The sequence below is a fragment of the Heptranchias perlo genome, chromosome 8, assembly GCF_035084215.1.
Source record: "Heptranchias perlo isolate sHepPer1 chromosome 8, sHepPer1.hap1, whole genome shotgun sequence".
Classification (NCBI taxonomy): Eukaryota; Metazoa; Chordata; class Chondrichthyes; order Hexanchiformes; family Hexanchidae; genus Heptranchias; species Heptranchias perlo.
In genome coordinates this window covers 13,539,489-13,566,394 of record NC_090332.1, presented here as the reverse complement: position 1 = coordinate 13,566,394, position 26,906 = coordinate 13,539,489, and the positions used below count along the sequence as shown (strand labels likewise).

At 40.4% G+C, this 26,906-nt stretch overlaps 1 protein-coding gene across 1 annotated transcript in view; it reads left to right on the top strand.

Moving 5' to 3' along the window:
* birc6 (baculoviral IAP repeat containing 6) overlaps window positions 1–26,906 on the top strand; it is a 199,698-nt gene that overhangs the window by 66,713 nt on the left and 106,079 nt on the right. The window contains exons 26-44 of the mRNA XM_067988688.1: window positions 832–931; window positions 1,763–1,977; window positions 2,824–3,032; window positions 4,278–4,624; window positions 6,765–6,984; window positions 8,864–8,997; window positions 9,486–9,623; window positions 10,070–10,197; window positions 10,913–11,044; window positions 12,992–13,207; window positions 19,446–19,629; window positions 20,959–21,117; window positions 21,308–21,441; window positions 22,176–22,329; window positions 22,426–22,542; window positions 24,018–24,163; window positions 24,253–24,379; window positions 24,593–24,703; window positions 26,546–26,679. Coding sequence (XP_067844789.1) covers window positions 832–931; window positions 1,763–1,977; window positions 2,824–3,032; window positions 4,278–4,624; window positions 6,765–6,984; window positions 8,864–8,997; window positions 9,486–9,623; window positions 10,070–10,197; window positions 10,913–11,044; window positions 12,992–13,207; window positions 19,446–19,629; window positions 20,959–21,117; window positions 21,308–21,441; window positions 22,176–22,329; window positions 22,426–22,542; window positions 24,018–24,163; window positions 24,253–24,379; window positions 24,593–24,703; window positions 26,546–26,679 — 3,105 coding nt within the window. The remainder of the gene's footprint in view (window positions 1–831; window positions 932–1,762; window positions 1,978–2,823; window positions 3,033–4,277; window positions 4,625–6,764; window positions 6,985–8,863; window positions 8,998–9,485; window positions 9,624–10,069; window positions 10,198–10,912; window positions 11,045–12,991; window positions 13,208–19,445; window positions 19,630–20,958; window positions 21,118–21,307; window positions 21,442–22,175; window positions 22,330–22,425; window positions 22,543–24,017; window positions 24,164–24,252; window positions 24,380–24,592; window positions 24,704–26,545; window positions 26,680–26,906) is intronic.

The following is a 26,906-nucleotide window of genomic DNA, read 5'->3' as shown; positions in this document are numbered from 1 at the left end:
ACTTGCGTATAGGGCGAACAATGTCAAAATTTGATGACAAAAAAAGTAGAGGGTTTGGTAAACAGCAAGGAGGACTGTACAAAACATCAGGTAAGACGTAATTTGTTAGTGGAACGGGCAGACATATATAGCAGATTCAATTTCAGGTGGAGAAGTGAGGTGGATTTTTTGGATGAGAAATGGGAGTATGCACTTAATGCAAAGATGTTGAATGGCGTAGATGACCAGAGACACTTAGGGGTTTAAATACATAATTCAGTGACAATGTGAGTGTGGGTCAATGAAGTTATATAAAAAAGGCCAAAAGCATAGGAGTTTAGAGTATGTGAGTGAAGAGGCAATCAAGTTGTATAAGGCACCATTAGATACTCCATTACAGAAGGGGTTCTTTTTGTTGCTGTCCTCTGCATTATGTCTCATATAATGCTGACATGCTATTTGCCTGCGATGACTGTGTCACAGTGCAGTCTTGAACAGAAATGTAGACTGTTAATAATATGTGAATTGTAATTTGCTGAATGTTGCATGTCATGCAGAATGCTTCATTTCCACGTTTTATATAGAGTATAGTATAGAGGGATATGGGCCAAGTGCAGGAAATTGGGACTAGCTTAGTGGTATAAACTGGGCGACATGGACATGTTGGGCCGAAGGGCCTGTTTCCATGTAACTTCTATGATTCTATATGCATAGTGTGTGGAAAACAACTACTCGATGGACAGGTATGATTCACTGTTGATTTCAACTGGTCTGTTTGAAGCGCAGGTGTTTATGCCTTCATGTAATTATTGATTTTTGGATATTAACTCTCAATTTTTTTTGTTTTTGCAGAGTCCTCTGGGTACTGGTTTAGCGCTAGCAATTTCTCATGCTTCTCACTTACTTCAGCCTCCACCGCATCAGTCTATTATCATTGAACGCATGCATTCAGGTAGAGAAACTTTTTGTAGCTTTTGTAACAATTGGTTAACTTACGCTAATATTTCAGAGCTGTATAAAAACATTTATTTTCCTTACCAGTTTTCTTGCATCCTCCTTTGAAAGCATTGACTCCTGCTGGTCATCTTGTTACATCATCCAAATGGCCATCCTTCATGTGAGCCCAAACAGATAATGTAGGCAGGCTATTTTATCATGAAGTGCATCACAGATGAGCTTAATGCTGTCCTCGCCTGATGTCCATATTTGCTCACTTTACAGCAGGGATCCAAGGTTGGCTGTCAGAAGTGAGAATTCTGATTGATTCTCCTCTCCCGAGCCAGGGGCACGGAGGTTGACTGTTGTGCCCCTAGTGGCCACCTTGGTGGAGAGCAATTATCAGTACAGACCAGGGATTGAACCTGGGACCTTCCTGCTTTGTGCAGTAAATGTACTCAATGCCTTTGCCAGTTGAACTGTCTGTTACTTTTAAGCTATGTTGACTTTTTGAGGCGTGGGGCATTTTGATGAAAAGAACAAGAGGAAAGGAAGTGAAATAATTTTAATAACACTTCAGTTTTAAAGTTTAGCTGTTTTTATTTTCTTTGTAGTTTACTTTCCTGCCCATTTTCAATTCTCCTATGCACTCCCAAGATGATCTTGCCTGCTACAGAACCTTGTTACATGTTGAATGAAGTATTAATTTTTATATAGTTCCCATACTGATATTTAAATTTTCTTGTCACGCATATCCTTGGTACAGTGCTCATATGGACATTTTGTTATACCAAAAAATCTTGCTTGTGTTAGGCAATTTAAATTGGGTTTCGTTTTTCCAATTTAGGGGCAAGAAGGTTTGTGACGCTGGACTTTGGGCGACCAATACTCTTGACCGATATATTGATTCCAACCTGTGCAGACCTGGCATCTTTATCAATCGACATTTGGACTTTGGGAGAAGAAGTGGATGGAAGACGTTTAGTGGTGGCCACTGATATTAGTACACATTCATTGATTCTTCATGATTTATTGCCGCCACCCGTTTGCAGGTTCATGAAGGTATACAGCCTGTTAAACCAACTGAAACAACAACAATGTGCATTTACATAGCACCTTTAACATAGAAAAATGTCCCAAGGCGGTTCACAAGTATAATCAGACAAAAATCGACACCGAGCCAAAGGAGATGTTAGGAAGGGGTAACTAAAAGCTTAGTCAGAGGTTGGTTTTAAGGAGGGTCTTAAAGAAGGAAAGGGAGGTGGAGAGGCAGAGGGGTTTAGAAAGGGAATTCCAGAGCTTGGATAGCTGAAGGCACGTCTTCCAATGGTAGCGCAAAGGGATTTCAGCATGCATGAGGCCAGAGTTGGAGGAACGCACAGTTCTCTGGTAGGCTGGAGGAAAATTATGGAGGTAACCTCCATGAGGTAAAACCATTAAGGGATTTGAACACTGAGATGAGAATTTTAAATTTGAGGTGTTGGGGGACCAGAAGCCAATGTTGGCCATCGAGCACAGGGGACGGTGATGGGTTTCGGCAACAGATGGGCTGAATCGGGTGGAGACGGACCATGTTACGGAGGAAGACGTAGACGGTCTTTGTGATGGAGATGATATGGGGTCAGAAGCTCCGCTCAGGGACAAGTAGGACACTGAAGTTGAGAACGGTCTGGTTCAACCTGAGATGGTTGCTGGGGAGGGGGATGGAATCGGTGGCAATGGTATGGTGTGTGTGTGTGTATGTGTGTGTGTGTGGTGGGGCCGAAGACTATGAAAACTTTAGATTTGAGATAAATCAATTGTAGGGCAATTGTTCTGTGTTTTGTATGTTTTAACTTATAAAATATATAAATAACCTCATGAAGCCTCCTATCACTTTTTTACCAAATCCTCCCATTTGCTTTGCAGATCACAGTGATTGGGCGTTACGGTAGCACAAATGCAAGAGCTAAAATACCGCTGGGACTGTATTATGGGCACACCTACATCTTACCATGGGAAAGTGAGATCAAGTTAATACATGACCCCCTGAAAGGTGAAAGTGATCCTGCGAGCCAGCCAGAAATGGAACAGCAGTTAACAATGATGGTAGCTCTTCAAGAAGACATACAGTGCAGGTTGGTTTAATCATTTCAATAGGTGCAGATATAGAGTGGTCTTTTATTTCCTTTACCCATCTCTTGAAGACTATGATTTATGCTGGGACGTACCTCCCCTGAAGCTGGCAGTCCTCCAGTACCTCATTGAGGGGCCATTCTTCATAACTGGGCCTAGACAATGAATGACATTTGACTGTTTAATCATAGGGAAGGGGACTAGCACAACCATGTCTGCTTTGTTGCACAATGCTTTCATATGTTGGTTTGTCCAGCAATGGGCACTGTATAGTGATCAAGAGCAGGAACCATGACCATTTTATCCCCCTTCCCTATCTTAGGGGTACTGATTAGGATACTGTTGATCCTGGCTGAAACCGGCAAACCTACACATTTACATTTTTTGAGTAATGCCGCTTTTTGCTTTCAAAATACATTTTCTGCTGCTTAACATTTCGTAAAATGGTCTGCAAACTTGTACGAAATCAAAATGCAGAAATCATAGAATCTTACAGTACAGTTGATGGGCTCCAATTAGTTCCACTCCCCTGCTCTTTCCCCATAGACTTGCAAATTTTTCCTGTGGAATTCTCAATAAACTAAAATGGTCTTGGTACTGTTGCTGAGCTTGGAGGGCTAATGTGCAAGATACCAAGTTGGTATTGGTGTGAGCTCTGTGATGGCACCTTTTGGTGTAGTATTAAAACATATAGAACATTAAGTCCAGTGTGGGTGCTGATGGCAGCTGGAAGGCTATGATTGCCTCAACAATTGGAATGTAAAAAGAAATTAGCCTCCCTTGATCACTATCCAGGAATTACTGCTGGAAAATGAATGGGGTTGACTGAGGATAGGATTGATGCTAGCCCGCTTTGTTTAGTCGTAGGCTCACACCTGAAGGATAGCCACTTAGACAAAGCACCAGAGGTTTTTCAGGGTTTGTGGAACCCTACCCCAGGGGAGGAAGGACAAGGGGGAAAAGTTAGCATTAGTGTTCCTTTCCTAAAAAAAAAAAGTCAACCCATTAAAATGTTTTTTTGTAATAACTTTAATGCACTTTTTCTTGGTTAATCCATGTAAGCATAGCATTGATAGTAACTTGTTTTTGTGGTCTAGAAGGGAAGATGGTATTAATGAGGGGAAATGGGAAGGAGACCAAAAATTAAACTGAACCACTACGAGACTATAAAACTTGCATGTTCATAAGGGTTTTGTTTGGTGGTAAGTATAGTCTATTTATTAATTGTAAAAAATTTGCTTTGACAGGTATAACCTCGCTTGCCATAGGCTGGAAACTTTGTTGCAGAATATTGACCTTCCTCCACTGAACAGTGCTAACAATGCTCAGTACTTCCTACGGAAGCCTGACAAAGCAGTTGAGGAGGATAGTAAAGTCTTTTCGGCGTATCAGGACTGCATTCAGTTGCAGCTTCAGCTAAACCTGGCGCATCACGCTGTGCAGCGCCTCAGAGTGGCTCTTGGATCCAGCAGGAAGACTCTGCCAGAAACATATGATTCAAAAGAATTGATACAGAATTCTTCTACGGAGCAACTGCGCACCATCATCCGATACCTTCTGGATACACTGCTGAGCCTTTTGCATTCATCCAGTGGTTGGTGTCTTTTTTTTAATCCTTTTGAAAGCGTTCATGTACAATATTCATTCATCACATTAAACTAAATGACCATCCAGGAGACTGCAACCATGGTTCCCCCAGCAGTATATAAGTGGGTTCAGCGCTCTTCAGTTCTTTGCAGAGACTGGGAAGACCAAGGAAATTGGGAGGGTGGGGGGAAGACATCATGACCATCAGACTTAATGACATTGATCACATTGTAATTCAGACAGGCCCAAGTGTAAGCTATTTACTTATTCAGATGTTCTAGCAAAGCAACTATTTATTTAAAATACCATCATTACTTATAGCCTTTCCATTAAGAAAATCCTTTGTGCTATTCCCCTTTCTCCTATGTCTTATTTCAGTTTTGTTGTGAGGTAATTATAAGCTGCTAAATGAAGATGTTGTATGATCTTGTCAAAATCTTGATAGCCATAGAAGGAGGTGATTTACAGGTCGATGTAGATGTGTGAATTGTTTGTATGATTAGCCTATTAAATTGCGAGTGATTCAGAAGGGTGGAGAGGTACAATTTATATTTGTGTTGTGGGTGAGCTCTGAGTTTCATGCCATTAAAATCATATTTATTTAGTGCTTGCAGACCTAGCATATAATTTCAACCATCTTAGAGCATTGTCATCACCAGCAAGCAAAACGTGTATGCCACCAGATAGTTTAGTTAATGGGCATAATTCATTGCCTTGGAACACGGTTTATATTTGTCCGTTGTGTTTTTGACAACAACAAATATCCTAAGAAATAAGAGCAGGAGTAGGCCATACGGTCCCTCGAGTCTGCTCCGCTATTCAATAAGATCATAGCTGATCTTCTACCTCAACTCCACTTTCCCGCCCTATCCCCTTATACCTTGATTCCCTTTGTGTCCAAAAATCTATCTTATGAAAGGTCCCATTGGTCAAGATTTGAGTTGAGGTGCACTGCACTGCCCTGCCCAGTTTGAAAGCAGTTGAGAAATGCCCAACTGTGACATGGCCAGTTGAATCCTGGTTGACGGTAGGGTTGGAGATGATCTGGTGATTTATAGGAGCATTTGCTGTCCTCTCTTCACGCCAGTGAGTTGGCAAGAAAAAGTCAAAGAATCAGGAAAGGTCAACCATATTGGGTGTCTCTAAGAGAGCTGCGCTGTTAGTGGATAGAACAAATCAGAGTGAATTGGAAACATGATTTTGTCACTAAGTTTATTCACCAATTTTGTTTCTGTATCTGTACGCTGAAGGTGTGAAGGAGCTATGTTGCAGATGACTGGTAATCATGGGAGGGAAGTAGGGTGCAATGCGCCTGACACACGACGCAGTCACATGAAGTTGAGTAGCTTTGTGTGCGGTGAGTCAGCCCAAATGGGAGCGCAATATTCCACAACTGAATAGCAGAGTGAAAGCAGATGAGCGTAAATCGCATTGATTCCTGATAAACCTATAACTCCTTTCCTAAGATTATGTTTGGGACAGGTTTTCTACAGATATTATGTGAGTATATAAGTAATATTTAACCTCTTCCCATTTATTATACTCTCCATCATCCAAAAACTGATATTTTACAATAATTTGTTAGTGTGAGAGAGAAGTGAAATGAGTGATGAGCAATCGGGGAACTTGGCAGAGGTATAAATCAGTAGTTTGAGGTGTATATATATCCTACCTAAAAGAAAATATTTTGGTTATTACTTTCACTGAGCCACAGGCAAAAAATTTTTGTTTTTTTTAAACAAAAAATTGGGATAGGAATGATTTTGATTTCTCTCAATTCACCTTCTTCCAAAGTGTGTGGGATTGACTTATTATTTCTGTTAGAGTTTTTCTGTCGAATGTCAAAATTTATTTTGAACAGCTCCCATGGCATCAAATTACATTCATAGTGGTACGTCTGCATTAAAAAAGACAAGGCAGGAATGTTAAATTACAAATAAGTAGCTGTTGGGAGTTATTTTGAGTAACCTGCTACTCCCTGCCTTACGCCTGTGTTAAAATAAAAATCTGTGTTATCTTGGTGCATACAGTGCCCCCTAATGACACAAATAAGACTTTGATGCGCTGTAATTTTATCCAACTGGCGGTGCTGATGCACATCGTCTTTTCACTAATGGTACATTTATATGTGTTTTAAATTCTTGTAGGTCATGCTGTACCAGCAGTTCTTCAAAGCACGTTTCATGCACAGGCTTGTGAGGAACTGTTCAAACATCTGTGCATCAGTGGTACCCCAAAAATACGATTGCACGCTGGATTGCTGCTTGTGCAGCTTTGTGGTGGTGAGAGGTGGTGGGGGCAGTTCCTGTCTAATGTTTTACAAGAACTTTATAACTCTGAGCAACATCTCATCTTCCCACAAGACAGGTAGGTGTACTGTACGAACACCATCACGAGTGGTTTACATCACATATAAACATGAATGAAATAATCAGTATTTAATTACATAAAATCTTATATAAATTCAATCTTTTTTTAAGCATTGTTTATTGGTAAAACACAACTTTTTTTTCTTCAGCCCCAATATTTGAAATTTGAGAAGCAGTGTGACCTGGAGATAGAATCATAGAAGTTTACAACATGGAAACAGGCCCTTTGGCCCAACATGTCCATGTCTGCCAGTTTATACCACTAAGCTAGTCCCAGTTGCCTGCACTTGGCCCATATCCCTCTATACCCATCTTACCCATGTAACTGTCCAAATGCTTTTTAAAAGACAAAATTGTACCCGCCTCTGCTACTGCCTCTGGCAGCTCGTTCCAGACACTCACCACCCTTTGAGTGAAAAAATTGCCCCTCTGGACCCTTTTGTATCTCTCCCCTCTCACCTTAAATCTATGCCCCCTCGTTATAGACTCCCCTACCTTTGGGAAAAGATTTTGACTATCTACCTTATCTATGCCCCTCATTATTTGATAGACTTCTATAAGATCACCCCTAAACCTCCTACTCTCCAGGGAAAAAAGTCTCAGTCTATCCAGCCTCTCCCTATAAGTCAAACCATCAAGTCCCGGTAGCATCCTAGTAAATCTTTTCTGCACTCTTTCTAGTTTAATAATATCCTTTCTATAATAGGGTGACCAGAACTGTACACAGTATTCCGACCAGAACTGTACACAGTATTCCAAGTGTGGCCTTACTAATGTCTTGTACAACTTCAACAAGACATCCCAACTCCTGTATTCAATGTTCTGACCAATGAAACCAAGCATGCCGAATGCCTTCTTCACCACCCTATCCACCTGTGACTCCACTTTCAAGGAGCTATGAACCTGTACTCCTAGATCTCTTTGTTCTATAACTCTCCCCAACGCCCTACCATTAACGGAGTAGGTCCTGGCCCGATTCGATCTACCAAAATGCATCACCTCACATTTATCTAAATTAAACTCCATCTGCCATTCATCGGCCCACTGGCCCAATTTATCAAGATCCCATTGCAATCCTAGATAACCTTCTTCACTGTCCACAATGCCACCAATCTTGGTGTCATCTGCAAACTTACTAACCATGCCTCCTGAATTCTCATCCAAATCATTAATATAAATAACAAATAACAGCGGACCCAGCACCGATCCCTGAGGCACACCGCTGGTCACAGGCCTCCAGTTTGAAAAACAACCCTCTACAACCACCCTCTGTCTTCTGCCGTCAATCCAATTTTGTATCCAATTGGCTACCTCACCTTGGATCCTGTGAGATCTAACCTTATGTAACAACCTACCATGCGGTACCTTGTCAAAGGCTTTGCTAAAGTCCATGTAGACCACGTCTACTGCACAGCCCTCATCTATCTTCTTGGTTACCCCTTCAAAAAACTCAATCAAATTTGTGAGACATGATTTTCCTCTCAGAAAACTATGCTGACTGTTCCTAATCAGTCCCTGCCTCTCCAAATGCCCGTAGATCCTGTCTCTCAGAATACCCTCTAACAACTTACCCACTACAGATGTCAGGCTCACCAGTCTGTAGTTCCCGGGCTTTTCCCTGCCACCCTTCTTAAACAAAGGCACAACATTTGCTACCCTCCAATCTTCAGGCACCTCACCTGTAGCTGTCGATGATTCAAATGTATTAAATATCCTAGCTATTCAAAAGAACTGGTGTTTCTTCGAAACAAATACCTAAAGCCCTTACTATAATCTGAACTACTGGCCAAAACAAGAAATCATTTAGGTGACTTTTATATTTGCTATTTTTAAGAGCTCATAATTGCTACCTTTTTACTTCCACTTCTTTGTTTCAGGGTTTTCATGTTACTTTCCTGCTTTGGTCAGCGATCGCTTAGTAACAGTGGGGTCTTAGAAGGCCTACTTAACCTTTTGGATAACTTGTTGTCATCTCTCCAGCCACAGATGACAACATACAGACGTACAGAGGGTAAGCAAGTATTTGTATTTGAATATGAGCAGTGAAATGATGATTCACTTTTGAATGGAGTTTATGTTAACATCACCTGAGTGTAGTAGTAATCTGGAGTGAAGTTTCTTTAAAAATTGTTGGAGATGTGGGTAATGCTGGCATGGTCACATTTATTGCCCATCCCATGGTGCTGGTGGGCCGCCTTCTTGAAATACTGCAGTCATTGCGTTTAGTGCTCCTGTTTTGGTGCTAGGAGGCAATTCCAGGATTTTGACCCAGCGACCATTATAAGTCCCTGCTCTGGTTTGCAATTAGAGTAGAATATTTTAGAAAACCATTTCTTAGAGTTAAAAATCTAATGCTATGCTGACCTTGTACTAAAAGTTACGAGCGTGCTCTTCGAGCCAGAACATTTGGCAAATATCTTGCTTTTTGGCTTTTTCAGGGACAAGACAACAGCATTACTACAGTACTTAATTTATTTTTATTTTTTTTAATCCCCTCAGGTGTATTGGACATCCCAATGGTCAGTTGGGTTGTCATGCTTGTGTCTCGGTTGCTGGACTATGTTGCAAGTGTTGAAGATGAAGTGGCTGCAGCCAAAAAGCCATTAAATGGTAAAGACAGAGAACGGATAGTGACAGGTATACTTCATTACAAAGTTGTAATATGTTTAATTTCCAATTTGATTATTTATGACTGGGTTGGTACCTACAACACTAAACCATTGTAAAGTAAATTTATACATTTCCTCCTACCTCCGAGGATTCTCCCCTCAGTCAAATTGATAGTAAATGACCTGCTTGCAGGCAATTGCTAGTGGTGTTTCGCCAGTTATTTACACGGTACAGATTGGTTTGCCCCTGCACAGCTCCAATAAAAGGCTTGGCGTAGTTAATGACAAGACAAAGCAGTGCTGTGCCCCTCTGTGGTGCAGTGCAGTAATAGTGTACAAATGCACTGTGTCAACTGACCGTATTGACTGATGTTGAGAAATCTGTTGGCCCAATTTTGAATGTTTTGAATTCTGAGGTAAACATTGCTTGTCTTGGGCGTGTAATAAAGGACCAGAGTTTCCCCTCTGCTCTAGGAAACCAATGGAGCTTCATCAATAACAATCTTCAGTCACAGTGTTCAGGCAGATCCACCAAAGGCAGCAGCAGTCTTGATCGATTATATTCGAGAAAAATTCGAAAGCAACTCATACACCATAAACAGGTATTGTTTCATCAGTTGACAATATGTGTGAACTTTGTTTAGATTTTATAAACAGCTCAGTAATCCAGTACTTTGGCAAATCTTATGGCTATGGTAATGAGTATTTTTTGTTCACAAAATGAGAATTGCTGAGACCATAATTGTAGCATCTGTACAGCACTAATGGGACAACTCTCCAATTGCTATATTTGGGAGCAAGAAGAATATTTTTCTGCCAGGTAGTGTGGTTTAGGAAGATACTCATCTTAGCAAGTTTTGCTCTTTCAAGTTGGGCTGTGAGATACAGTGTAATCCAGACTTGAGTTCAATCAGGTGCCTCCAGTGTGTTGTGCAAGTGTTGGGATATGGTTTTCCACCTGTCACTGCCCTTGTGAGTTCCTGATTTTCACTGGACTGGTGATCAGACACTCCTTCACAGGGAGGGACAGTGAGAAGGATAGTTATTCCAGGCATGTTTATGGCTGCATCAAGAGATGCATTTGCAGAAATCTTTGAGCAGATTACCTGTAAGTACTCTCGGCCGGGTTTTAGTAGGCGTGCTACTGGGATAAATTAAACTTCAGGGAGCAATGTCAGAGGGGAGGGGAGAAAGACAAGAATACGTAAGGTTTAAAAAAAATGATCAAGGTGTTTAAGGACTTGCTCTGTAGTTTTAGTGTGTTTTTTGGGGTGTGTACACATATCAAACTGACTTTTGACTTAACCTTTTTTGCAGCAACTCAATTTGTTAAAAGCAAAACAAAAGGCATTAGTTGAGCAAATAGAGAAAGAGAAGATCCAGAGCAGCAAAGGATCCTCATATAAACTTTTGGTAGAACAGGCAAAACTAAAGCAAGCTACGTCAAAGGTATGACGTCTGTTTTGTTCTATAGTTTAAGTGTTTAAAATGGTTGCAGTCCTATTGGTCCAGCACAGGACGAGAACTAATAGATTGTTTTTTGCAGCAACAACTTGCATTTATAGCACCTTTTAACATAGAAAATTGTTCAGAGGTGTAATCAAAACAATGGACGCTGAGCGAAAGGAGATATTAGGCAGAGTGACCAAAAGCTTTGAAAAAAGAGGTGCATTTTAAGGAGGGCCTTAAAGGAGGAGAGGGAGGTGGAGAAACTGAGAATTTTAGGGAGGGAATCCCAGAACCTGGGGCCTAGCCTGCTGACGACATGGCAGTTAATGGTGGGCTAAAGAGTTGGGGGGGGGTTAGCGGGATGCACAAGAGGCCAGAGCCAGAGGTATGGACAGTTCAGGGGGAGGGTGCTTGTAGGGCTCGAAGTGTAGAGATAGGGCGAGGTGAGGCCATGAAGGATTTAAACACGAGAATGAGAATTTTGAATATTAAGTGCTAAGGGACCATTAGCCAATGTAGGTCAGCAAGGACATTGATGATGGGGTGAGCAGGATTTGATGTGAGATAGGATATGGGCAGCAGAGTTTTGGGTAAGCGATAGAAGAGGATGGGAGGCCAGCCAGGAGAACAATAGAATAGTTGAGTCTGGAGGTGATTGGGGGCTTCAGTGGCAGATGGGCTGAGGTAGGGGTGGAGGTGGGCGATCTTAGATAGGTGAAGTGATGGAGAGGCTACGGATAGAGTTGGACCCCGAAGTTGCCACCAGCTGGTTCAGCCTGATGTAGTGGCCGGGGAGGGGAATGGAGTCAGCAAGGGTAGAGTTTATGGCGTGAGCTGAAGGTGGTGGCTTCAGTCTTTGTGCAATGTCTTGCAATGTTTCAACCACGGCTCATCCAAGACGGTGTGTCTGATAAGCAGTCGGATAATTCAGAGGAGGTGGTGTTTGAGAGGGGTGGAGGAGAGGTAAAGCTGTGTGTCGTCAATGTACATGTTGAAGTTGACCCCGTGTCTATGGATGCCGTTGCCAAGAGGCAGCATGTAGTGAGGATGAGGAGAGGTCAAGGATACTCTGAAGGTAATGGGGCGGGGGCAGGAAGAGAAGCCATTGTTTGGCAATGATTGGATAGGTAAGAGTGGAACTAAGCAAAAGCAGTCCCTCTGAACTGGACAGTGGGAAGGCAATTGGAGGTGAATGATGTGGCTCACCGTGTGAAAAGGCAGCAGTGAGACCGTGGAGGGATAGTGCATCACAGTCGCAGTGAATGTCATTTGCAACTTGGTTAGGGCTGTTTCAGTGCTGTGACGGGTGAAAACCTTACTGGAGAAATTCAAACATGAAGTTGCAGGAATGACAAGCACGCAGTTGGGAGGCAAAAAACTGTTCAGGGATCTTGGAGAGGAAAGGGAGGTTGGAGACAGGGTGGTAGTTTACAAGGACACAAGGTACAAGGGTGGGTTTTTGAGGAGATGGGCAATGGTGGTTTGATGGGAGGGGGGAAAGTACCTGAGGTGAGGGAACCACTTAAAATGTCAGACTGCCTGGGGGCCAGGAGGAACGTTGGGTCATCAGCAGTTTAGTGGGAATGGAGTTAAGGGTGCAGGTGATGGGTCTCGTGGATGATATAAGGTCAGAGAGGATATGGAGGGGAAGATGGGAGAGAGGTTGATCTTTTAATTTGATTATTACTAGAGGTCTGCTCTGCCAATGAATGCACTGTTAACTGAGATGTTGCTTGGGCTATTTTAGTCTCTAATAGTTATGGAAATTGAACAGTTTTGTTTTCACTTAGTATACCTATCTCTAGTTTTTCCTCCCAGTGAACAGAAATTCAGATTTCTGTTTTAGTTTTTTCTGAATGTTAATTGCATGTGTGTAAATTCAGATAGTGGGAATTAGTTAGTTGACCAAGTTAATTGCATTTTATCCTAACTTCAATCCTACACTAGCACTTCAAAGACCTTATTCGTCTACGCCGGACTGCAGAGTGGCCTCGCACTACTTTAGATTCAGAATCGTCCTCAACAAAAGACTCCCCCGAGGTGGAGCCACTCCCGTTTACTTTATCCCATGACCGCTGCATTGCTGTGGTGCAGAAGCTTGCGCTTTTTCTTCTGTCCATGGATTTTACCTGTCATGCAGATCTGCTGCTCTTTGTCTGTAAGGTGAGTGTATATGTGTGTCCTTGCCTTTGTAACTTATCTGCTCAAATGAAAACGTTTCTCCAAATGTTTTCTCTCATTTATAAACGGCCAAAGAAAGTTCCTAAAGTGATGGTTACTGGAGTGTTAGAAGGCATGGTTACATAATTGGCATTCAGATGTCCTATGCTGAAGTTCATGAACTCGGTTAGACCTGAACTTTTTTACTACCATTAATGCACTACCATTTGTATAAATAATGATGTGCAAGTTATAAAATTACTACATTTGAGGGAGGTGAAGTAATCAGGATTCAGTGGATTATAGAATTTTACAGCACAAAAGGCCTATCGCACCTGCGCTGGCTCTCAAAGAGTTAACTATTTAGTCCTGTTCCTCTACCCTTTTCAATTTTTCTTTTTCAGATGTTTGTTTACCAATTCCCTCCAAATAACTGCATTTTTAAAAAAAAATTCTCCTAACCTCTTTTGTTCTTTTGCTGGTGGTTTTAAATTTATGCCTTTCAGTTAGCAACTATCAAAACCATTAATAATTTTGAACATCTCATCAGATCTCTTAACTTTATCTGTTCTGATGAAAAGGATCCCTGTTTTTCTAGTCTTTTCTCATAACTCAAAATATCTCATTATGCTTTGCTGACTCAAACTCACACTCTAAATTGCGGGGAAAAAAAGCACCATGCTAAAAAGTACCAGATGTTAACAATAGAGGCAGCTAATTTTTTTTAAGTACTTAAAACTGAAATGTTCCAGAGAAATGGTGCAAATCTGTGTAACTTGTACAAAATGGTAGCTGTAATCTGATACTTTGGGTAAATCTAAGGATATTGTTTCTACAGTGCTGATATTAGCATTTGAAGTCGATAGATTCTGTTTAGGCTTGCTGGCAAACTTGGATTTCATAAAATTGATGCAACAGTGTTTTTTTTTTGAGGGGGGGGTGTGGGTGGGTGGAATATAAAGAACAATTGAAGTCCCTGAGGCCCAGTTGGATGACTGGTCCAATAGAGTGCAGAGAAACAAAGAGCTCATGGTGGCTTTAGCTGCTTCCTACAGGGAAGGGTTTTATTTTGTTGAAGGCTTCCCTGTGGGAGTGGGACAGGTTTTGAGTGAGAGGGACTAAAATTATCGAACCTTTACAACAACAGTACAATTTAAGCAGTTTCTAGAATCAAGGAAAAGTTGAAGATATTGGTCAGTCTACAAAATATTTGTGTGGAAATCTGAAGGGCAAAATCTTTTGCAGAGATTTGTGAAAGTAAAAGATAAAATTCTCAATTATATTGGAACTCTGCTGAAAAGTAATGTAATTTCAAAATAGACAGCAGTTTAAAAAACGAATTGTCAAATAGTGTCATTCTATTAATGGTGGCGGGGTTGGGGGGGGGGGGGAGGAGGGTTGTGACCACCCTATTTGGGAAAACCTCAATGTAAATATCAAGTAAAATAGGTGAACAAGGGAAGTATTTTAGTTATGATAAAAGTGCAGCTGCTTGTTTAACATTGTCACCCAGTTCAGATGCCACCCCTTTTGTGATGAGGACCACTGTGTTCTATTGCAGCCTTTTTCTGGGATGGAGGGTAAACTTTCATACTTTGCACACTTGAACAAAAAAAAGTCTCCTAAAAGTATCATGGCATCTTGGAAATGTCTGCACAGAAAGCTCATTTGGCCTATTGTGTCTGGGAGGTGATAACTAGTTCCTCTGTCAGAGGTATCTAATCCTATTTCCTTGCTCTTTCCTCGTATAGCTTTTAACTTTCTCCAGCATTTTATTTAACTTCCTCTTAATGTCACGATTGATTCTGTTTCATTAGCCATCTGTTGTAATGCATTCTATATTCTAATAACACTTTGTATGAAGACAAAATTCTTCTACCCAAATCCCATTTGTCCTTTTAAAAATTTGTCAGCATTCCTACATCTGTTTCACTCCCCTGAGAATGTTACAATTTAAAGTATTTTTCCATTCTCCATTTTTTTAAAATCCCTAGACATTTGAACTCAAATGCCACATTTACCCATCACCCTAGTGTGTCTATCCTCCCGCAGTTTCCTGCATTCATACAGTATGCCTTTGTCAACAAACTTTGATATGTAGAACGAGAGGCCTCAACAAATATCTGAGGCACACAACTAACTACACATTGCCAATTTGAGAAGCATTCATTTACTCCTACTCTCTATGTTCTGTCCTCAATCTAGACTACTGCTTTACTTTTACTACTGTGAGCCATAATCCGTCTCTTATGTGCCACTTTATCAAATGTTTTTTTGAAAGTCTTGATATATCACATCCAAGGCATTCATTATATATGCTTGATAACTTCCTTGAAGAATTGAACTAAGTTATCCAGACATGAATTGTCTTTTACAATTCCACGTTTGTTGTCTCTGATTAGGGCCTACTTTTCTAAGTGCTAACGATTGATACCCCTTTTATTATGGTCCCAGCCGTTTTCCTAATTGATGTGAGGCTAACTGGTATATGATTGCCTGACATTACTTTCCCCTTTCTAAGCATGGGTGCATAATTTCTCCTGTTTGTGTTATTTGATACAATTTTCGATTTCCAAAGAATTTTCAGAAAAATATATGGCTAATAACTCTCTTTCATCACTGACCTCCCTCAATTAAGCCAATTTTAAGGCTTTAAGCTCTGTCCAATATATCAGACAGACGTATGGAAAGCAGGAATGATCCTTTTCACTCACACCTACAACCCAAAGAAGTGCAACGACTGATTACAGGAAGAAGTCAATTGTTTTGTAGTCACAACAAGCATTGAGAGGGTAGAGGTGAAATCAGTCTAAATATTTGAGAAGTAGTGGAAGGGCTTATGGGGTTAGGGGTAACATATTAGCCTGGATAGAGGATCGGTTAACAGGTAGAAAACAGAGTAGGGATAAACGGGTCATTTTCAGGTTGGCAGGCTGTAACTAATGGGGTGCCGCAAGGATCGGTGCTTGGGTCTCAGCTATTTACAATCTCTATTAATGACTTGGATGAAGGGACCGAGTGTAATGTATCCAATTTTGCTGACAATACAAAGTTAGGTGGGACAGTAAGCTGTGAGAAGTACATAAAGAATCTGCAAAGGGATATAGATAGATTAAGTGAATGGGCAAGAAGGTGGCAGATGGAGTATAATGTGGGGAAATGTGAGTTTATTCACTTTGGTAGGAAGAATAGAAAATCAGAATATTTTTTAAATGGCACGAAACTATTAAATGTTGGTGTCCGGAGAGACTTGGGTGTCCTGGTACAAGAAACGCAAAAAGTTAGCATTAAGGTACAGCAGTAAATTAGGAAAGCAAATGGCATGTTGGCCTTTATCGCAAGGTGGTTGGAGTACGGAAGAGTAAGGAAGTCTTACTACCATTGTACAGGACTTTGGTGAGACTTCACCTGGAGTACTGTGTACAGTTTTGGTGGTCTTATCTAAGGAAGGATAAACTTGCCTTAGAGGCAGTGCAACGGAAGTTCACTAGATTGATTTCTGGGATGAGAACATTGTCCTATGAAGAGAGATTGAGTAGACTGAGCCTCTACTCTGGAGTTTAGAAGAATGAGAGGTGATCTCATTGAAACATATAAGATTCTGAGGGGGCTTGACAGGGTGGATGCTGAGAGGTTGTTTTCCCCCGGCTGGAGAGTCTAGAACTAGGGGGCATAGTATCAGGATAAGGGGTCGGCCATTTAAGACTGAGAGGAGGAGGAATTTCTTCACTGAGGGTTATGAACCTTTGGAATTCTCTACCCCAGAGGGCTGTGGATGCTGAGTCATTGAATATATTCAAGGCTGAGATCAATAGATTTTTGGACTCTAGGGGAATCGAGGGAGAAAGTGGAGTCGAGGTTGAAGATCAGCCATGATCTTATTGAATGATGGAACAGGCTCGAGGGGCCGTATGGCCTACTTCTGCTCCTATTTCTTATGTTCTTATGAGTGGAGTTGAGGGTGTTTAAATTATCCTGATGTAAATGTGCTGCAAGACGAAGGATGTTGATGTAAAAAGCACATCTGAATTGTGTAAACTTGATGTGTTGAAAATCCAATTCCCCCCACACATTGCTTAACTGAGCTTCTCTGTGATGGTGTGGGTGGCTCCAGTTTTATTTTTGGTCTGTGCTTAGTTTTCTGATCTTAGCCAGGGCAGTAGTCAGCATTGGTCCCTAGGCTAAGAAGGAAAAATCAGCCAGAGTTCCTACTCTGTAATCGTTACTTAGTGACCCCCACCGCCCCCCCAACAAGGTCATCCATGTGGACAGAATTGGGCTTGATGTGATGTCTTTTGTAGGTGAATAGCCTGCAGATGCCATTTAGGCTCACCCGATTGGACACTTGTGCAAGATACCAGAGGGTGGTGATGCCTGTGGAATTGTATGTTTGTATGAGGAGAGGATGGGAGAAAATTGTTACAAAAAACCCAAATCCTTAATTATGCAAAGCCCTTTTCACTATTTGAATGCTTCAGTGCTACTTGGCAGTGATGATTGCAAGTGCAATTTAAGCGTTACATGACAATTTTTAATGTAAATTGCAAGGAAAGGTATTTATAACTTGAGTTTGAACAGTTTTTGAGGACCTATTTTGCAATTTGTGGAAGTGAGAAATATTCTTTGAGCAGAGAAATTTTTTTATAAACCTATGTTTACCTGTGGCCGCTCAAATAATTGCTCAGCAAAATGCATCATTTTGACAGTTGTGCTCCCTCATAAAATGTTCACATGATCATGATAATTACAGATGAAGGTGGCCATTTGGCACATCTGAATTCATCCACTCAGAAGCACCTACAGCTCCCCCCACCCCCACCACCACCACCATTTCAGTATCCAATTGCTTATTAAATAAATGCAGAATTGTTGCCTCTGCTATTCTATCCAGGAGTCCATTCTGCATTGATCACACTGTGTGAAGAATTTTCTAATATCACCAGTTTGAACTTATGTCCCCTTGTCTAGTGTCTCAATTTATTTTGAAGTAATATTATGGATTTATCTTTTCCATGCCCTTAACTTGGGGTATAGCTCTATAAAATCACCTGTCAGAGGCTTGCTTTCTGGGCTGAAAAGCAAAACTTGCTTTAGTCTTTCCTCCGAACTCACGTGTAACTCTAGGGATCAGTCCATGGCACTTCTCTGCTCTGCCTCCAGTGCTTGACTGTTTCCCTTGTGTCTCGGTGACCAGAGCTGGGCCCTGTACTCCAAGAATAAATAGAAAATGCTGGAAATGCTAAGCTGCCTGCCTAAAGCTTGTAGGGTCCTTCTTTACATAATGTCAATAACTTCCAATAAAGTCATCGGGCTCCAAATTGCAATTTTAACTCTGGCCTGAGCAGAGTAGTTGTGGCGGTTTTTCTGCCAGGCTGAAGAGAACCAGAGCGTGCCAGAAACATGAGGCCCAAACAGGTACGGTTTTTTCTCTTTGTGGGGCCAGAAGAGAGTGAGTGCTCCTCCGGGCACCACAAGGAAAGTCATGGCCTTCCCTGCCTCACTTTTTTTCTTTCTCCCATTCCCCCTCCCCACGAGACCCTCCTGCAATCCCATTCCCGCACCTACCTTAATGCTGATGGGGCCAAGGGTGGCAGCTGCTTTCCACCTACTCCAGCAGGAAGTGGACTGGCAGCTTGTTAATGAGGCTTTTTAGCTTTTGATTCATGTGTGTGCACCTTATTTCTTTGTCTTTTTATTCCTTTTTAGTTAACCTTCTATCGCGTATGGTTAAGTGGCTAATATGTCATAGCTTTTCCTGGATGTAAAACCATGCCAAAGTTCTACAATCGCATTTGGTACTGCTGTTATGGTGTGCATGGTTTTTTAAAAAAAAACATGTACGTATGGTATACCGTTTAATAAGTGGGACTGAGCATGCTATAGATTGATGAATAGGACTTGCCACTCCATCCAAGTTTTAAAATTCAGCAAGTTGTTTGCAAGGCCAGTGTAATACTTTTCTCTTTCGTTTATCTGGTTGAATCTCTGTATGTAGGGCTGTGATAAAGAGCTAAAGAACAGCAGAGCAGGAATAGTCACTGGTTGCAGCTATGCTGTTCTTCACAGGAGATTTGCATTTTTAAGTGAGTTTATTTCCTTTTCTTGATTTAGTACTGGACTTTTAGAAAATGTACGTGAGGTAATGTACTTGCTATCTGTAAATGGACTGACTCAAATAGCGGGCTCTTTGCCGCGGACATTAAATGGTGGCAATAAATGAATTTCTGAACTTTCTTGGTAGGTTCTGGCACGTATTGCAAATGCTACAAGGCCAACGATTCATCTTTGTGAAATAGTTAATGAGCAGCAGCTAGAAAGACTTCTGCTTCTGCTGGTAGGAACAGACTTCAACAGGGGCGACATCTCCTGGGGTGGAGCATGGGCACAATATTCTTTGACCTGCATGATTCAAGATATATTGGCAGGTAGGAAGGAAGAAATTATACCATAAGTGTTTTCTCCTTAAAAATTGCATCCAAAGTGTTCTTCTGTACTAAATATTTGTGTGTGAACAGTGTTGAAACGATGCACAAAAGATTAGTTTTACTGCTGTGCATATGTGTGGGGATGTGTATAGTCACACACATATTACGTGTAATATATATTTGTTTTTCTCCTGCTAAAGGTGGGCCAGTATTTGGCATGTCATGATCAGAATTGGAATCTTTGCTGTCTCCCAATTTATACCTACTGGCTCTCTTTTTACTTCTTCCCTGCCTCTCCCCCCATTTTTTCTCTCCACGCTCATATTCACTGTCCTCCCTCACTCCCCCTCCCCCCCCCCCCCCCCACCCCCACCCCCACCTTTTTTCTCTCCGTCTCATACTCTCTTCATGCATTTTTCTCTCTCCCAACTTTTTCTTTAACAAATTCTAGTCTTAATTTTTTTTTAAAAAGAGCAAAATACTGGATGCTGGAAATCTGAAATAAAAACAGAAAATGCTGGAAACATTCAGGTCAGGCAGCATCTGTGGAGAGAGAAACAAAGTTAATATCTCAGGTCGATTGCCTTTCAACAGAATGCCAATTCCAGTTCTGATAAGGTTATCAACCTGAAACATTGACTGTTTCCAGCAGTTTCTATTTTTATTCCAGTCTTAATTGTTTTTTTCAGTGAATGACCCAATGTAGACTTTTGGCTGGATCTGATTGGTCTTTGAGTCTTTGCTAATCTCGACACCAGTTGGCAATGTCACACGTTCACACCAGTTAATATAAACCTATTTGTCAAATTATGCAAATAGTCATTATGCTGGACTGTTGGTTAGATTTATAGAACTAACCTGGATGCTGTTGGGTAGAGTTTTTTCTTTTACACACCTGTTAAACATTTACATTGTAAGTAAACTGAGACCTAATGACAGTAAATGTCTGGATTGCCAAATTTTGTCCACCCATTTCTGTAAGCAGATATGTTAGTGAATTAATTTAATTATTGCTTATTAATGCTTACAAGTACGATGTGATATATTGATGTGATGTACTACTTCATACTAGCCAAACTTATGGGAAATATGCAACAGCCCATGAAATTGAAATACCCTTCAGAGTGCTGGCCCGTCTTTCACAATGGTTATCAATTTGTTTTTATTTCTGACTTACAGCATTTGAATTTTTCTGTTTCTTCAATTTCAGCTGAAGTGTTGCAGGTTTTTGTTGATCTTTTGTGTACAGTGAGCAGGCAGCACGTATTTAAATATTTTGTTTAAAAGTTACCACCTACTGCTAACGTTTTTCCTTTAAACTGGAAACAGGTGAGCTGTTGTCACCAGTAGTTGTAGAGACCATGGAAGAAGGAGCTGTTGGTGAAGATGCAGGAGCATCAATAGCTGAGTCTGATGATTCCCTACCACAGCCGTCTGTAATTCCACTTGTGGAATCTATAGATGAGCCTCTGACCCCGGATATTACAGGTAAGTGACTTGTAAGGAGAAAAGCAGTGACTAGGTTGTCCTTTTATTAATTTTAAAGAATATGCTGTACTGTCTTTTTATATATAAAAAAAAAGCACAGCCTTAAAATTGCCTGGTGAGTGTATATGGTCCATTTCCATACATTAGTTAACATACTTGGCAATGTTAAAGCTGTTTTTATCATCCAAAGGTGCTCCATCTGCATCATCTTTGGAAAAAGATAAAGACAAAGACTTTGACATGCTACAAGACCTCATGGATGTTGATATTGGTCCCCTAGATGTTGACTTTGATGAAGATCCCCTTGCTGCCAAAGTGTTCAAGGTATAGTATGCACAATTTAAATTTTATCTTTGCATGCAAAACTAATTTTTGTTCTGGTTAATGTTGGCAAAATTGACTTTCATTGTGTTGCCTTGGGCAGTATTCTTAGTATGAGGTTTTTCTTTTGTAACCCTATCCTCCCCTTATCCCTCCCATTTTTCTTGTAAGTTGTCAAAATCAAGCCTAAGAAGACTTGAAACTCAAGAGTGCGTCATACTGTTGTAAACACAGAAAGACTCTGAAACATATTGCTAATGCAGAAGGTTTTTTAAAAAAAAATTAAATTGGTATTACAGAAAATCTAAAATGAACCAATACGGAGCTTTATTGGCCATCAGAGTACTTGTAAATGCATTCATTCTCTGTTTTACCAGTCTTATGCTTTAGGTTTTTTTTTGGAATTGGTGTATATGTGTAGAATGTTTAATGGTTTTTATAAGTGTGGACTACATTTGTATTTAGCAGCCCAAGACAACATAATTTAAGGAACTCTACAGAATAAAGTCAACTTGGGTCATCTCAATTGGACCATTTGTATAACAGTTATGGATTTGCTTTATTTTAGCCTTCATCTATTAGATACCAGCATAGTTTTTAGTTTTAATTCATGAATCCACAGAATGTTTAAATTTAATGAATTATGCTATAGTTTTGAGTAAAATGTTGGAAGTAGCAGAATGAGCATTAAACAAATCAGTGTTGCTGTTCAACATTTTATTTTTTATTCACAAAAGCCTATTAGCAGTACTTGGTATGACTATTGGGGTACCGACTATGGCACTTACAGTTACAATCCTTATATTGGTGGCGTTGGAATTCAGATGCCAAAACCACCCCCTGCCAGCGAGAAGAATGGATCTCAAAGTGTATCTGTTTCCGTGTCTCAAGGTTTGTATTTTTCACAAGTAGTTTTTTTTTTACATTCTGATGCTGCAAGCTAGCAGAAAAAGAAAGTAACTTTCCTTGGTTCTGTTTGTGGTGCAGCGCTGGATGCCCGTCTGGAGGTTGGTTTGGAGCAGCAAGCCGAGCTCATGTTGAAGATGATGGCTACACTGGAAGCTGATTCTATTCTTCAGGCTCTCACTAATACATCACCAACAGGTAGATGGATGGAGAGATGCTCAAATCTCTAGAGCAAAGTACTAAATTTATAGGAAAATGGGAGTAGAAGTAGGCCATTCAGCCCCTCGAGCCTGATCCGCCATTCAATTAGATCATGGCTGATCTTTACCTCAACCCTATCTACCCGCATTGGTTCCATACCCCTTAGTACCCTTACCTAACAAAAATCTATTGATCTTGGTTTTGAAATTTTCCATTGACCCAGTCTCAACAGCTTTTTGGAGAAGTGTGTTCCAGATTTCCAATCCCCCCAGTATGAAGAAGTGCTTCCTGGCATCAATTGAAACGACTGAAATCTTCCATTCTTTGTTTTTTGTGATATCTAATTCTGGTTATTGTCTGTTACCTTTGCAGACTTTCAAACCTCAGCCAAATGTATGAACAGTGTTGCATTTTTTTTTACAGCTGGCAAACTGGTGCACAAAGTGGGAATGGCTTTGTGATGTGTTCTAAATATTGCTGTTATCCTGGTACCTATCTTAGACTGCAGCTATCTGACTCTGAAGTGTGATGTGCAGTTGTCAGACTGGAGTAATGCTACCCGTTGCTGCAGGTTACGCTGAGTTTAACCACCAATGTCTATGCTTGGATGCATGCACAGAGCTTTCTTCCTGGGTAGCTAGCTTTTAATGTGGGAGCAAGGTTGCAGGGTGCCTGCTTTCTCCTAACATTAAAACAGGTTGCATGTAAAGTTTTGAAAATTTCCAGGAGATCCCTTGTCACTTGATTGGGAGATGCTGTGAGTCGCACTGCTTGAGTTTAGTGCACTTGGAGTTTGGCTAGAACCTGACTGTTGAGTTATCATGACACTTTTGTGTTGCTGTACACTGGAAACTGCTTTGCATTAATGCAAAGGTGCCAGTATAACTGCATTCTTAAAATATGTGCTCGTGATATTTGCATCTCAGTGTAAAGGATTCTTCGGAGTCAGCACTTAATGCAACGTCATGAAACTGTGTCTTATAGCAATTTCAGTTGTTTTAGAAATTGCTTTTGGGTAAAGTGTTAAGCAGCTTGTTGTTAAGACTGTGTATATCTTGGGGTGTGTTACTGCAAAGTGATTTTGGATGCTCATCAACGCAAAAGTAATGTAACTCAGGAGACTGCTGAGTGCACTAAAGCCTGGAAGTGCGAGATACGGCCCAGGAGGCTGTGTCTCACTTATTTAGTTCTTTGACTGCGGTAGAACCCCAGATTTTGATGAATGTTAGCAGTAGAGTAACTAATTATTTGTGGTAGAATCACAATCTGCTAACAAATCGAGTGTAATTACTGTCAACCTGTAGTGTGATCCAGTTGCTCAAGTAAGTGTTAGAAGTAGATTGTCTATTGTATTTCACTTCAGGTAGAGAGATTTGGGGACTGCCTTGAGTTGTAGGGTGCTCAATGTCTTAATGGCAAAACAAACCACAATAAATGGATATTTATTCTTGTGTTTAATTTATTCACTCTAGTATCTCAGCCTCCTCCTGGAACTGATGACTCCTTGCTGAGAGGGTTGCATTCGTCTAGTCAGCTGATTGTGCCACCGCCATCAATCCCTATGCTAAGTGCATGCTTCAACAAATTGTTCTCAATGCTCCAGGTTCATCATGTTCAGGTATAGGATCCAAATTGTTTCACTTAGATCTTGGTCTGTGGTTCTTCATTTTCCCCCTTTTTTTAATGCAATTTTAAATTTTATTTCAGTTGGAATCATTACTGCAGTTATGGCTTACATTGAGCATGAATGCTTGTTCTGTTGGAAATGAAGATGCTGGAGCTGATGCTTTTTTATTTAATGCAAGTAGAGTACCAACAATCCCCTTAAACCAAGGTGAGCCACTTTTTTACAAAAAGTAATGGCTGTTTCCTTCATTTCCTTAAAAACATATGTAAAGATTGCTGAATTGTGTTTGCTGATGAACTTGAAGATAAATGAGATGGAATAATTTATAAAGAGATTCCTTTCCTACTGGCAATGCAAACTTGTGCATACTGTAAATTTTGAATGCCTTTCTGAAAATATGTTTGTTCGTTTAAATGGCAGCTTCAATATCTAGCCTCTTGACAGTGTTGGCATGGTACCCAAACACCTCGCTGCGGACTTGGTGCCTTGTGTTGCATAGTCTGACTCTTATGACAAACATGCAGTTGAATGGTAAGTACTTCGTTTAAGTTTGGCATTTCTCCTCCTTCCTCTTTATAAGTAATACAAAACAGTTGGAGTAACTTTTTCATTTCTGTGGATCAAGAGGAGCAATTTTATTCACTACCCTTTAAGACCCTGTCTAAATTGAATAAGAGGCAGCCTCAGCTATCCATTTGATTCTTGCACACTGTACATCTATCCAACCTACAAGTATGTGGTACATATTCCTGACACAAGCTGTGCTTCTGAAAATCTACAAGCTGCAGTCTTAGTTTCTTTCTTTGGCTGTAATGATGAGCTTTTGTACACTGCTTAGGCTGCAGTTTTTGAAAGGATATAAAAACAATGGAAAAGGTGCAGTGTAGATTCATTAAGATGTTAGCGGGGATAACTGGTTACTGTTGTGAAGAGAGACTTGAGAAGTTGGTGCTAAGAAGGTTCAGGGGTGACCTGATAACCCTTCCTGACCTTGAAGGCCTCTTGTGATGGGCCAAATAGTAGTGGATTATTGCCATTGGTTAGTGCGATGGTAAACAGAAGGCGCAAATTTAACAATCCCAGAAATTATTAAAGAGGCGGTTAGAGAAAGCACCTTTAAAGAGGTTGAAGCAGAGACCGTAATTACTTTTGAAAGGGAATTTGATAGTCACTTTGGAAAGAGAAATAGTAAAGGGTATGGGGATGGAGCAAAACACTGGTGCAAACTTGCTAGACTGAACCGCCTGTTTCTGTGCTATAACATTATGATTCTGTTACTGTATAAAGAATCAACACCTGCACGCCTCAAAATAAATCACAGTTCAAGTTTTTGTGTAATTGTGAATATTTACAAATTAACTTTGACCTTTTCAGGCTTCAACCAATCCTTTTAATCATTTAATCTCTTTTGCCTTATTTTCATTGCTTAAGAGGGTGATCCAACTGGAAAATAAAATTATGAATAAGAGGCTGGAATCCCACAAGTTCAGACTGCATATTTTTCAATAAACACATGTTCCCATGTTGTGCATCACTGATGAAATATATATTAAAATTTAGATTTTAAAGCAACTACTAGTTAATGTTATTAGAATTGTGGCCTCAGTTTCTATACAATTGCTAAACAGAAAATTGAGAAGGTGCTTAAATGGGTTGGGGACAAATGGAGCAGAGTGAAGGAGAAAGCTAAGGCAGAGAATGGAGGGTTTCTGATGAGTAGCTCAACGCAAAAGACAACCTTCCAGTCTTCTGACCCAGGTCTTCCCCTTGGTTTCCAATTCTGTCGAAGTAAAGGAAAGTGTAGAGATTGCATAAAGTAAAGAATACATGCAAGTGACAGGAAGATTGACCTGTAAGAAAGAAAGGGGCAAGATGCAGAAAATTAAGAGCATGACATTAGGAAATGTGGCAAAAGTTGAAATCTTGACCAGCGAAAGAGGTGTTGTGTTTAATAGTGTACTGATTGGAGGTATAAAAAATACTGAAACTGTCTCCCGGGTGTGATAGGAAGTTTAATTTTCCAATAGGAACATGAACTTTTTATCGTTGATTTTAACCCAATCCTTGGTTTGGTTACTAAGTATCTGCAACAGCCTGTTCACTTTCCCTTTTGGCAAATTAGAATAGACTTCAATTAATGAACCTCAAATTTAAACCAAGGGGAAATACAGGGCATTTGCACTATTATGTAAAATAAATGCCGTACATTCTTGCTGTATTTCCATATTAAATTTACAAAGAGTTCAGTTAAATGTAATTCTAGTTCCTGAAGTGTTGCATCTGTAGTACATAAATTGGATTAAAATGCTTACCTAATTTCTAAAGAAGATGACGTCAACAACAATTTTATTGTAGGCTTGATTTCTGTTTCAGTTGCTCCAAGCAATAGTATGGTCTTGCAAGAAAACACAGCGCAGGTGATGGTGTCCGATCCAAACATGATTCATGTATTAGTGAGATTCTTCTCAGGAACCAGCCCCCATGGCACTTGTCAACACAGCCCACAGGTACTTAATTTATTACAGTTTGTGAAATAGATTTGTTTAAAAAAAACCCATTATATTTCAATGCATAGTTGCCGTTTTCATTTTGTCCTAGATTTCTGATCTGTTTATAAGGATTCATGTGGCAATGTGACAGTTGCTCCATTGTTTATTCCCTGTATTGTTGAATTTTTGTCTACCTATTTGTCTAATTTTCTTTTAAATTTCTGTTAACTTTGCTTCATTCCCTA